We start from the raw sequence: 11,985 nt of genomic DNA on the forward strand, positions 1-11,985 counted from the left end.
GTTCCAGATTCTAAATCCTTCAACAGATTTAAATACTTAGGAATCAGGAACTATCAACAACATCAACAAGATAAACAAAGCAGTCCCAACACCCTGTTCAGATGACACTAAAACAGCTACATTCTTGGACTCTTGTTTGTGTGTTTGTTTTATTTTGTTTGTACAGTTTCATATGCAAATTGGAGGAGGTAGATGGGACAAGGAACAGCATACAACAACAACTTTCAGCACTCTACACAACAACCAACAACCAACAACAATCACTTAACAACTATCAGATTTTGAAGTCCCTCCTGTTTACCTTATCTGGTTTGGTTTTTGGTTGACTTTTTCTCTACAGAATGTATACAGAACTGGATCTCTCAGCAATAACAAGCAAATCACAACACCTTTGGAATTAAGAAGTTCAGAAAATGGCTTCTTGCTCGACTCTTGGAGCAACTGGGATGCACATCACTCAAAACAAATCTTGGGCCTTCTCTTGAATACAGGTAGATGGACCATCCACCAACAACAAGAATCCAGACCAGCAACACAACATCCAATACTTGGAGCCACACACAAAAGCCATCAAAAATGAAACTAGTTTTCCTTTTTTGTTCACTATTGTGTGTATCTTGGTACAGGTGTCCTGTTACCTTGAGCCTTGTATTGGATTTACAGCTGGTCTTGGATTTCTTGAACCAACATCAGCAGAGCCCAAGAAGTTGCAACTCAAACGGATACTTCGAAACGTTAGTCGAGCGACCCTGAAAAAGGTAGCCGACTTAAGTTTCATCAATGAGGTATACTTTCTACATATCCAAATCAGTAGCACCATGCACTACCTTTGCATGATGATCACACGACTTATGGACAAACTCGCTATGAAAAGATTAAGAAGGACAAAGATGACATGAACGATCTCGATCCATGCAAATAGGAAGTTCTGTATACCTGTTCGTCTTCAGTTTAGCTATCTGAATGTAGCTTAGTTGAATAGGACTAGTGTAGATTTCTTCCTCGTATTTACATGGAAGGGGAGAGTTTTCCTCATTTACGTTTTTTCTTAATCACATTGTATCGAGAGGAGTCCTCTCTTAAGTTATCATCCATCTTAGGTTCGGAGGTAAGGTTTCATGTCCCCCTCCTTGTACTTGTACTATTACTTTTATATATAATAATGAAAATTTTGATTAAAAAAAATATACATATTAATGGACAAATCAAATAAAAGTGATATCATTAATGAAATAAAATTACGTAAATATTACATAAATATTTGTGTTTGAAATATTTGTATTTGATTTGCCAGAAGAAGGAATACTGGTATATGTGTTTGATTTGTAAGAAACACTTTTGATCCAATAATATTTCTAAGTTTTTCACGATACAAAATGGTACAATTTTGAAAACATCAAGTTAGTAATTATGATGTTTAATTTTTCACAATGTTATATCATGTTCAGCATAATCCAATCATATTGAATAATATATTTGAAATATTTGACGAAATTTTTAAAAAAAAATTAAAAATATTATTAATCTGGAATGATAGTAGTATATATTAAATAATATATTTTTTAAAATGTTGTGTTACATTAAAAAAGAATAACGAATATTAGAGGTTTAATTAATGGCATTATATGATTTATAATATGTTAGTTACAAATATTGTATAATAGAAAGTAGAAAGATAATATAATAATAAAAAAATATTCAAAAGTGAAATAGACAGTGTGAATAATAGTTCCCCAAATAGATAGTGAAATTTGGAGAACTAGTATTCAACTCTCTATCTTTAAAGTGTAGAGAGTAAAATACATGGTGGTTGGAGTGCTCATTCTCTATTTTACTCTATATTCTCTATATTTAGAGAGTAAAATAGAGGTGGATTGTAGATGGTCTAAGGGTTGTGGAATGATGAATAAAAGTAGTAGGTTAAAATTAACTGCATATGTTAATTGTATATGAACATTGTCATTGTTCCAGTTGATCCTCAGAGCAAAGTAACTAGTCCAAGCATAGTTGCAAAGAAGAGAGCAACAACATTAATTGTGGCAACAGTTGCAGTGCTTGGGGTTTGGGCTTGTTCAGGAGGAGGTGAAGGTGAAGAAGGAGCGTTGGCGTTGGTATTAGTTTTGTTTGAGGAAGCAGAACCCTTATCATCATCATCATCATCCTTGGAAATTGCAGCTACAGGAGGTAGTGGCGGAGTGATAAAGTCCTCAGTCTCCAAGTGCACTGGAGGGGGAGGCTTGTACTCTACTACTTCTTTTGGATCAAGGGCAGATGTTATGACATCCCCTGGATTTATGTCTGGTATCCTATACGACTCTAGATTCCCGGTGCACAAGTTTCCTGTGGCAACAAGAAAAAAATGATTTTTGTATCCACTCAATTAATTAGATTAGATAAATTTGAGCGTTGATTTACTTACTGGTGTATGCATTTGCAGTGCTTGGGTACTGGGTTATAATTCCATCCGCACCATAGTAAATGAGGTTATGGATCAACATATATGGATCAGAGCTATAATCCATGTAAATATCTTGGAATTCATTTAGAACAGTTCCGGCGTAGACACTGACATTGGCCCAATGCATACATTCAATAAGGTTGGTGAAGTTCAAAGTGAAACCCTCTCCTCGAAATTGTGTGTATAAGGAATGCTTATGTAAAAATACTGCATCTGCATGCTTCTTGATTTCCAAAGCTGTCTCATTCGTTACAAATTCCACCTGCTTCTTAATGTGGAGTACTCTTTCGTAAGTCGGGATATCCTTGAATTTGTCCAGCACTGAACTTTCACCTGACATGATCAAAACCTTCTGAGTTGACTGCTTATCAAGTGTGGTGTTGCTCAAAGCAGTCGTCACTGCACCAACAACGTCAAGGCCCTTGTTGGCTGCAAGGTAGGCAGCATTCTTGAACACAACCAAGTTGCAGATATTAATTACTCCGGACTACATATGTATATATATCTATGCACAATAGAGTTGAAAAGAAAATTACTTCTATGTTGATTAGAACTCCTAGAACTGCCTTAGCCTTGGCAAATTCCAAGAAATCTGAGAGAGTGACAAACTTGCCCACATTCTTGCGTGCTGGATCCCTTATCAAATCTCCATTAAATTCACTGAACATTTGAGCTGTGGCCCGGACCATATAAAATAAATAAAGAGAGAAAAAAAGAGAATTAGATTTCAGAAAATAAAATTATGATAGTAATATTTGAAATATTATTGTTTGAGAGAGATACTCGAATGCTCACGTTTTAAAGACAGGATTTCGTCCCATGTGAAATCGAAAGAGAAAATTCCCATAGAGGATTGGATTGAATCAATCTTAGCAGCTCGACTCATGAAAGGTCCGGAGGCAGTGGTGGTTGGGATGAGGTCAACTGAAGGCAAGCAGAATGCAACTCCGTCTTTTGTCATTTGGACAGAACAATCGATTATGTCAGCACCATCATCTACTGCTTTTTGATAGGCAAGATCTGTTGATCCTGGATAATCTCCATTGGCCCCATTTGCAGAAATGATCAGAGCTGCCAATTTAAATTGCACAATAGAATTGAGAAGTCACCTTTTTCAAAAGTAAAATAGGAACGCTATCTACTACTTAGTTCTTTCATTGCACAGAGAGATTCATTTCCTTACTAGGTACTTTCCTTGAAGCGTTCTTACTTCCTGCCAAGCAAGCTGCAACCAGAACGAGCAACAGTAAGCGGCTAGATTTGTACGAAATAAACTTGTATGTCTTCTTCACCTTAAGAATAAACATTCTTACCAATGGCCGTTGATGCAGACGTAGGGAAGTCTGTGACCACACCATCAACAGCAAACTTAGAGTTGTCAACGAATTGCAGATACTCTCTTTGTAGATCATAGCTGTAATTGTGAGGCAAAAAGTTGTCATTTGCGAATCCATATGCAAAAACTTCTAGTCCTTGTTTATGAGCATCAATCACTAGATTGGTACTAGGCTCTAAATAGCGAGCTTTATTGACAGGCCATATGTATTCTCTTGGCACAACGATTCCTGTAGCGAATGTCTTTATCATTGACAACTTTGTTAATAGTGAAGCATATGGTTCATTTGTTGTGGGTTCAACTGCATTTCTATCTGTGGGAAACTTGAACATTAGCTTAGTTTTGAGACCGTGCACAAATGGTCCCATGCTCTTCAAAAAACCAATATCCGGAGACGATATGTAAGATATATCCTTCTTTATCTCCAAGAGTTGCTTAATATGGTCAACTAAACTCAGTTTGTGCTGGTTGTAGAATGTCGCATACTGCAATACAATTTACGAAATTAATTAGGCAGTCAAGTCTACACAATTTAATATATAATGACAATAGGATTTAAAATGCATTTCATCAAATGTTTCAACAATGAGAAAAAAAGAAAGCGAGTGATAAGACACCTCGGCATTGATCCACAGTAGAGCGTTCCTGTTTTCTTCTAAATATAGGTCTGTTGGATATGGTGATAAAAAATCAAATAGATCTGTTCTGCTGAATATTGATTGTGTTACTGGAGAACAAGACAACAAATTCATTGTATGAGTAGTAGTACAATGTATCCATTTTCATGTGTTAGTTGTGGCTTACCAATTAATCGACTAAACATCTCATCACTTGTGAAGTCCAATGCAAACCATCCTTGAAGTTCTTTTCCATTAACAATGTAGGTTTTTTTACGATTCGGAAAAGCATCAGCTGCATTTGTTGTATTCTGAAGGTTTAATTGTGAGAGACAAAAGCCCTGTCCATCGCGACTCATATGGAGATCACATAGCAAGACGGTACCACCCTTTCCAAATATAATTGATTGACTATATGCTAGTTCTGTTTGTGGGGGATAAAGTCCCGAAAATCCCCCATTTGCAACAACAAATGGTTCATCACCATTTAGTGTCAACCATCTGTGCTTGGTAATAGGAGGAAGAGGAACTGCACCCTTTGGATCAGCTATAGTACAATGGATCATCAAGCATACTAATAACACATACCTGATCATTTTCTTCCAATCCTGTTCCCACCCCCAGTGTATTTGTTTAACAAAAAAGCATCACCTTTAATTAGTCACAAAGAAAAGAAAAGAGAAGAAAAAACTTTTTACTACTATATGTTAAATTTATATATTTAAAAATCATCTCAAACTTATATAATTTCCACTTCAAATTCAATAATGCAACCTTACTTACCCATCCAAACCCTAATTTCTGCACACTAGTGTAATTCTCAGCATGTTTCCTCCCATTTCCAATATGGAAAATGTTCAAAGAACAATAATAACTATAACATAAAAATGAAAAAAAAAAGGTTATGATGTTGCTTGGTGGGGTGGGGGGATATATATCAACTAAATGAGGTTTACTAATCTTAATCTTGTAACACCATGAAACTGCCAAACCAAATATTCTTTAGATTAAATAGAAACCCTTTTATATTTCTCCATTCTTTATCACATAATTCATAAGTTGCATTTGTGGATATCAAAATTTTGTAGGACTCTATCAGACAAATCCTATTGCAGTTAGAGTTTCTTGGAGGCTACTCTATCATAAATCATAATTCATGCTTATATAAAAGGTATTATATTCTCTTGAAAATGCATCTTGAAAATTCCACAAATTCATGAAATATGCATAAAGAGAACAAAATATGTCAAACTCTTCTTGATAATCAAATATCTCAAGAAGATCCACAAATTCTTTCATTGAGATCAAGTTCAAATCATCGTAGCTAGTTCGAGAAATATGTCACTAACGGCCCTCGAATCACAATGGAGATTAAGTCTAAATCATCCTACATTCAAGAAATACGCCACTAAAGGTCCTCGAATCATGGAGAAAATTTAAGGAGAGAAGAATCAAGGGATAAATAGATTTGTACCCGCGCCTATTATCGATAAAAATATGTTTCTTCAGATTTTATATATAATTGATTTATTTAAAATTTGTTGCAAATTGGCACGCTCAGTTGGACCAAATCTGCCTTTCATCTCTTCTCTCACAAATCAAATATGGAAATCTAAAGCCACAAAATTGCAAAGGTGGAAAAATAAGTACTTCAAGCCTCGTCTTTGAGCTTCATCAAACTACACTCCGACAAGCCATGACGTAGAGGACATTTGTAGACATCGAAATTTTGTAGAACTCTACAAGATGAGTAATATTTCATTTAGGATTTTTTGGAGGCTACTCTACCCTAAACCCTAATTCATGTCTATATAAAGGGTATTATATTCCCTTGGAAAAACATTTTAAAAATTTCATAAATTCATGGAATATTCATAAATAGATCAAAATATGTCAAACTCTTCTTAATAATCAAATACCACAAGAAGATTCACAAATTCTTTCATAGAGATCAAGTTCAAATCAGCCCAACTAGTTCGAGAAATACGTCACTAACGACACTCGAATCATGATGGAGATCAAGTTGTTCAAATCATCATACGTTCGAAAAATACATCACTAACGGTCCTCAAATCATGAAGAAATTTTAAGAAAAGAAGAATTAAGGGATAAACGGATTTGTACCCGTACCTTTTATCGATAAAATTATATTTCTTTAGATTTTATATATGATTGATTTATTTTTATATATTTAAAATTTATTGCAAACAACATCATTTCAAAAAAAATTACTAAATAATCAAATGATTAAAAATGAAATCCAACACATCACCATTAATGTAAACGTAAAATCATGTACGTGCAATGACATATATGACATCAAAAATTAAGAAGAAGGAAGAAATAAAATTAAGACTAACTTGAATCTTGTGATCGTGGAAGGAAGAGAGAAGCACTTCTCCCTTGAGTTTTAGAAGGACAAAAAGTAGAGATAAAAAAAAATTTAAAAAAATGTAAAAGAAAAGATGAGGTAAGAAACTCTCAAGGGAATGGACAAAGAAAGGGAAAAGGGAGAGAGAATTTTAAAGGCGGAATCCATCGGTGGTCTCCTAAAGTTGAAATCAACTTTTACTTAGACACCTCAAGTAAGGTCCCGATGTGTCATTTTGACACTTTTTTACAATCACTTAAATTTCTAAAGTGTGTGTAATACACTTGCCGATGATGTGTCAAAGTGGCCAATTAAATGAAGACACGTGACATATATATCAAAAATAATTTTAAAATAATGACTTTTGAGTAGAAAAAAAAGTGGACATTAAATTGATGACATGTGACTTTTTTACTCAAATAATAATTAAAAAAAAAAGAAATTCATCTTCTAAAAAAAAGTGATTTTCGAGAAAAAGAAAAAACTCACCCCCACCTAGTCGTCTTCTTCACCCACCCCACCCAATCGTTTTCACCACGACTCCACCTCTACTCAGCCTAACCCCAACCCCTCCTCTGCCCTATCAGGTCGTCTTCTCCACCTCCACCCACCCCAAGCCCTACTCCTTCCCCACCCATATTGTCTTCTCAAAAAACACTATCAAAAGAAATTATTTTGAAAAAATTATTTTACAAAGACATAATTTTTTCTTCTTTTACTTTTAAAAAATCAGTTACTAATTAACAATGGAAGGAAAACAAGAACTAGATCTAGGCAATGACAATAAGATTACAAAATCAAGGTCCAAAGTTAAGGAGGACAACGTCTAGAAAATGGAGAAGAAGAAGAACAAGAAAAAAATTAAAATATATATATATATATATATTTAAAAAAAACGCTTTTCATGCGCTCAAAATGGGTGCAGCACACGCAATGTGTTAAGTCAGCACAAAGTGTCAAAATGACATATCGGGACCGTATCTAAAATGAACAAACCTTAGTTGAGGTGTCTAAGTGAAAGTTGGTGTCAACTTTAAGGTGCTACCGATGGGTTCCGCCAATTTTAAATTAAATGGAGAGAACATTAAGAGGCTTTAATTAATTTTCTTTATTGCATATTTCGGACTGATATCTGATTGGTTCTTATTTGTATTTTAATTTTCCTCTCGGTGGATTTCATTGTATATTTGTTTTTTACTTTATTTTTAGCCTTTCAGTTGAATTATTTATTTCCTTTTCCATCTTCGCACATGTGTTTGTACCTAAAATATTACTCTCATTTTGTTTGTAATAATATTAGCCTGGAACTGATGCATTCTTGCATAACAGTTTTGAATTATTTTAGGAAACCACCCTTTTGTTTAATTTTTAAAATCTATTTATTTTTAAAATAAGGGTAGGCTTTGACAAATATATCCTTTTTAACTCTCTTAATTTTTAATATATTTATTTTACTACTATTTGTTAAATTTAAATGCTTAAAAACCATCTCAAAATTATATAAGATGAATGATATTCCACTTCAGATTCAAGAATGCAACCTTTGTTACCCATTTAGTTCTAATTTGTACACATAATCTAATTGTTCATAAGTTGCCTCCCTATATAGAAAAAGTGTAAAAGACAATAATAACAATAATATAGAAACGCAAAAATTTATAATGCCACTGAAGGAGGACATATATTAATGAAATGAGTTTTCACTAATCTTAATCTTGTAACGCCAATTGAAACTGCCAAACCACACATTCTTTAGAATACATAGAAGAGCTTATGTATTTCTCTTCTTTATCTACATAATTCAGAAGTTGCATTATTTAAATAATTCTAATAAATAATTAAATGACTAAAAATCAAACATGATACATCATCGTAAATGTAAATCTGAAAAAATATACGTGCAATAAATATATATAACATCAAGAATTAAGAGATGAAATAGAATAATACTCACTTGAATCTTCAGATCACAGAAGGAAGAGAGAAGCATTCCCGTTTGAGTTTCAAAAGGACATAAAAATAAAGATTAAAAAAGAAAGAAAAAAAAAAGATGAGGTAAGAAACTCTCAAGGGAATGGAGAAAAGCCGGAAAAATGAATGAAGAGTTTTAAATAAAATGGGGAGCTATTATGAGGCGTTAATTAATTTTCTTTCTCGCATATCTCGGGTTATATCTGGTTCTTATTATTTTATTTTCCTTTTTAATGGATTTTACGATTTTTATTCTTTCCTTTTAGCTTTTCGGTTGATTTATTTATTTTCTTTTTCTATCTTGGCACATGTGTTTATATTTGAAACAATTACTCTCATTTTGTGAATAAATATTTGCTCATGCATATTTGTCTAGGGTTGATGCATCCTAGCATAACGAGTTTGAATTAATTAATTATTAAAAACATTTTAAATTTATCTTTCTATTCTACATTTGGTTTTTCTTTTATAGGAAACCACCCTTTTGGTTAATTTTTAGTTTCCTTTTTTTTTTGTTTTTCTAATAATTGAGATTACAATTCCTCTTCAAAGAAAAGAAAGTTAAATATAGATAAACAAATGATTAGTCTGCCACGATCCAAAATCTCTTAAGCCGTGATGACACCTATATCAAACTCAGTAGCTGAATCATTTTCATAATTTAATTCATTTCTATTGTTGACACTCAATTTTGGCCTTCCATAATTTAATTAATTTTCAAGCTTCTTCTATTTCAAACAATTTGAAATAATTATTTTCAAAAATCAAGAATAGTTTCAAAATTGTTTTCAAGACAATTTTTCCATTTTCCCTATAAATATATATCTAAATCTATATATGTCATGATTCGATTTTTCAGGTTATGATGTCACCTATAACATCCCACCAGTAGGTAAACCAAACTCATATCCCGGAATCAGGAGTAATGAGCTATCACGTGGAAGAAAACATATCGGAAGCAAGGAACAAATAACAAGGAAAAGAAGAAGGGATAAATACAAAACAACCGCAAGACTTGGCATCAATCGGTACTCGAGCTTCTAATCAAATAGGAGTACAAGCCAAATACAAATATATACAGAACTCTCTAAATGCAAAATAAAGACTAGTCGTTCCGCTCTGATCAAAATATCATAACAGTCAATAGGCCAACCAATCCAATAAAATAATAAACTATCAACCAACACAACATACACAATTATAATCAAACAATAACTTAACTGGACCCCCATAAGCCTGAAAGGTACACAAAAATAAACATAACCCAACCGACCCCTCATAATACCAATATGTGCAAACAATAATTAATTAAATTGGTGATAGGCGATGCATATGAATGTGAGTAGTGCGTCGGGGCCTTGAATCCACGTCTAATACACTAGTGAGAGCAGCTGTGATATTTCTCTACCCAAAAATCCATTAAAACTGATATATATGAAACCATTTAGCAAACAAAGAGTCGGCGGTACTTTCGACGGCTCAAGTAAAAGTGAGCACGTCCTCAATGCCTTTTTTTATCTCAAAAGCCTATTTATCAATTGATCGAGATGGTACAACCTCCGTCAAAACCAGTTTGTAAAGAGTAAAAGTGTGAAATCAAGCTTTTTTGAAAATAGTAATGAAAATTCAATGCTTGAACCAAAATCGTACCAAAACACATAAAAATGGGTTTCAATGCAATGCATACCATCACCAACATCCAAACAATAATATTTACGCAATCTAAGGTAAATAACTGAAAACTCCTTGCTCCTAGAGCACAAAAAGAGTAGCCTGAAATCCAGCTGCTCCTTGACCAAGGCCACATGCCTAATAGTAATTCAACATATGCAACAAGAGTACCACAACATGATCACCATAACTCAGGAAAAGAAGGAATTTATGAACATTTCGACAATCGAAAGAGTAACTCAAAGATCTCAGCCTTAAACCATATATACTATTCAAATGAAAACTAAGCACATCTAATGCCAACATATAAATATAATAAGCAACTAAGGTTCCATGCACCATTGAAGGGTACCAAACCGTAGCAATTACTATGAACAACGATATAATACAAAAAAATCACTGAGTACTTGTTCTAAGGTAGATCACCACATTCTAATGCCTCAACTATCAACTTCGAATAGGACAACCATACCAAACTAAGCCATAAGAAAGGTCCTTCCATCCTAAAGTAAGGAATTGCAAGACAAAACTAGATAAGGACTCCTATAGAAATCAAGGAAACAGGGATAAAGAAATAGCCCTAAACCTTCCATTTACAATCCTAACCCACATAAAATCTATACTAAGCATTATCTTAGGGACCACAATCTAAAAGAAAGTAGATCGTAGCCTACCTTGAAGTTGGGTTGTAGTCTTGAACCATCCATGTGCTGCCCGTCTATTCTTCACATCCATAGAATGTCATGCCACTATCAATATCATAAACTACACATCATTACGAGAAGAATGATACGCATATTACAATAAAGACTTTCGGACCAAAAATTAGGTAAATAACTGACCCTCGGGGCCCACCAATGAAAATAAAATTCAAAATTTGCTTCCCTATGGGTTAAGAAATCCCTACCCAGAAGGTGGGGGAAAATGAAATTGAATTCGGACCTCATATAGTCCAAAAATATTACTTAAAAGAATGAAATTAAATAATTTACGAGTCCAAATCGAGAATGAAATAGGAGATTAAAGCATAAATGCATAATAAAAAGAGAAGGGGAAGATTTTTACCTTGGAATCACAAGAAATGATCAAAATGGATACAATACTCTCTAATCGAGCTTGAAATTGAGGTTTTGACTTTATAAATTGAAAGAGGAAGAAGATATAAAATATTCACCGATTATCACACAGATGGACTTTTGATCACAGGTGCAGACTTTTGGTCGCATGTGTGGCTATCTTAGAAAAAGCACATGCTAAACTTTGTTTTTAATGCTCTAAACTCATCTAGAGTCCTTTGAACAAAAAATATATGTGAAATCTAATTGTAAATGACAATCCGGTCTCAATTAAATCACTGAAATAACCATCATAGATCGTTTACTAAAGAGGTTGACTGAAGTCAACACTTTGACTGTTACAAAGAAAGCAATCGAGTGCCCAAAATCAAATTGTAGGCCTCGAGACCCAAACCAAAGGTCCTACTAGAGCAAATTTAATATTTTAGAGCTAATGGCGCTGGCGGAATTCTTATATGAAAATAAATTCTCTGAATGTTGACCAA

The 11,985-nt window shown here is 33.6% G+C and overlaps 1 protein-coding gene across 1 annotated transcript; it reads right to left on the reverse strand.

The window, feature by feature from the left end:
• Positions 1–1,916: 1,916 nt before the first annotated feature.
• Positions 1,917–8,772, reverse strand: LOC129874696 (glycerophosphodiester phosphodiesterase GDPDL6-like). The gene is made up of 9 exons (XM_055950020.1): positions 8,737–8,772; positions 4,599–5,019; positions 4,412–4,521; positions 3,772–4,279; positions 3,642–3,683; positions 3,254–3,529; positions 2,995–3,131; positions 2,420–2,906; positions 1,917–2,340 (listed from the first exon to the last, which is right to left on the reverse strand). The coding sequence occupies exons 1-9, from the start codon at positions 8,770–8,772 to the stop codon at positions 1,979–1,981; spliced, it is 2,379 nt and encodes a 792-aa protein (XP_055805995.1). The 3' UTR covers positions 1,917–1,978.
• Positions 8,773–11,985: the final 3,213 nt, after the last annotated feature.

The sequence above is a fragment of the Solanum dulcamara genome, chromosome 11, assembly GCF_947179165.1.
Source record: "Solanum dulcamara chromosome 11, daSolDulc1.2, whole genome shotgun sequence".
Lineage (NCBI taxonomy): Eukaryota > Viridiplantae > Streptophyta > Magnoliopsida > Solanales > Solanaceae > Solanum > Solanum dulcamara.

Coding starts and splice junctions, on each gene's coding strand:
- LOC129874696 (XM_055950020.1), bottom strand. CDS start 8,772: ATGCTTCTCTCTTCCTTCTGTGATCTGAAGATTCAA. Junction 3,684..3,771: donor GTCTGCATCAACGGCCATTG/GTAAGAATGTTT, acceptor TTCTGGTTGCAG/CTTGCTTGGCAGGAAGTAAG. Junction 2,907..2,994: donor GAGTTCTAATCAACATAGAA/GTAATTTTCTTT, acceptor GTTGTGTTCAAG/AATGCTGCCTACCTTGCAGC.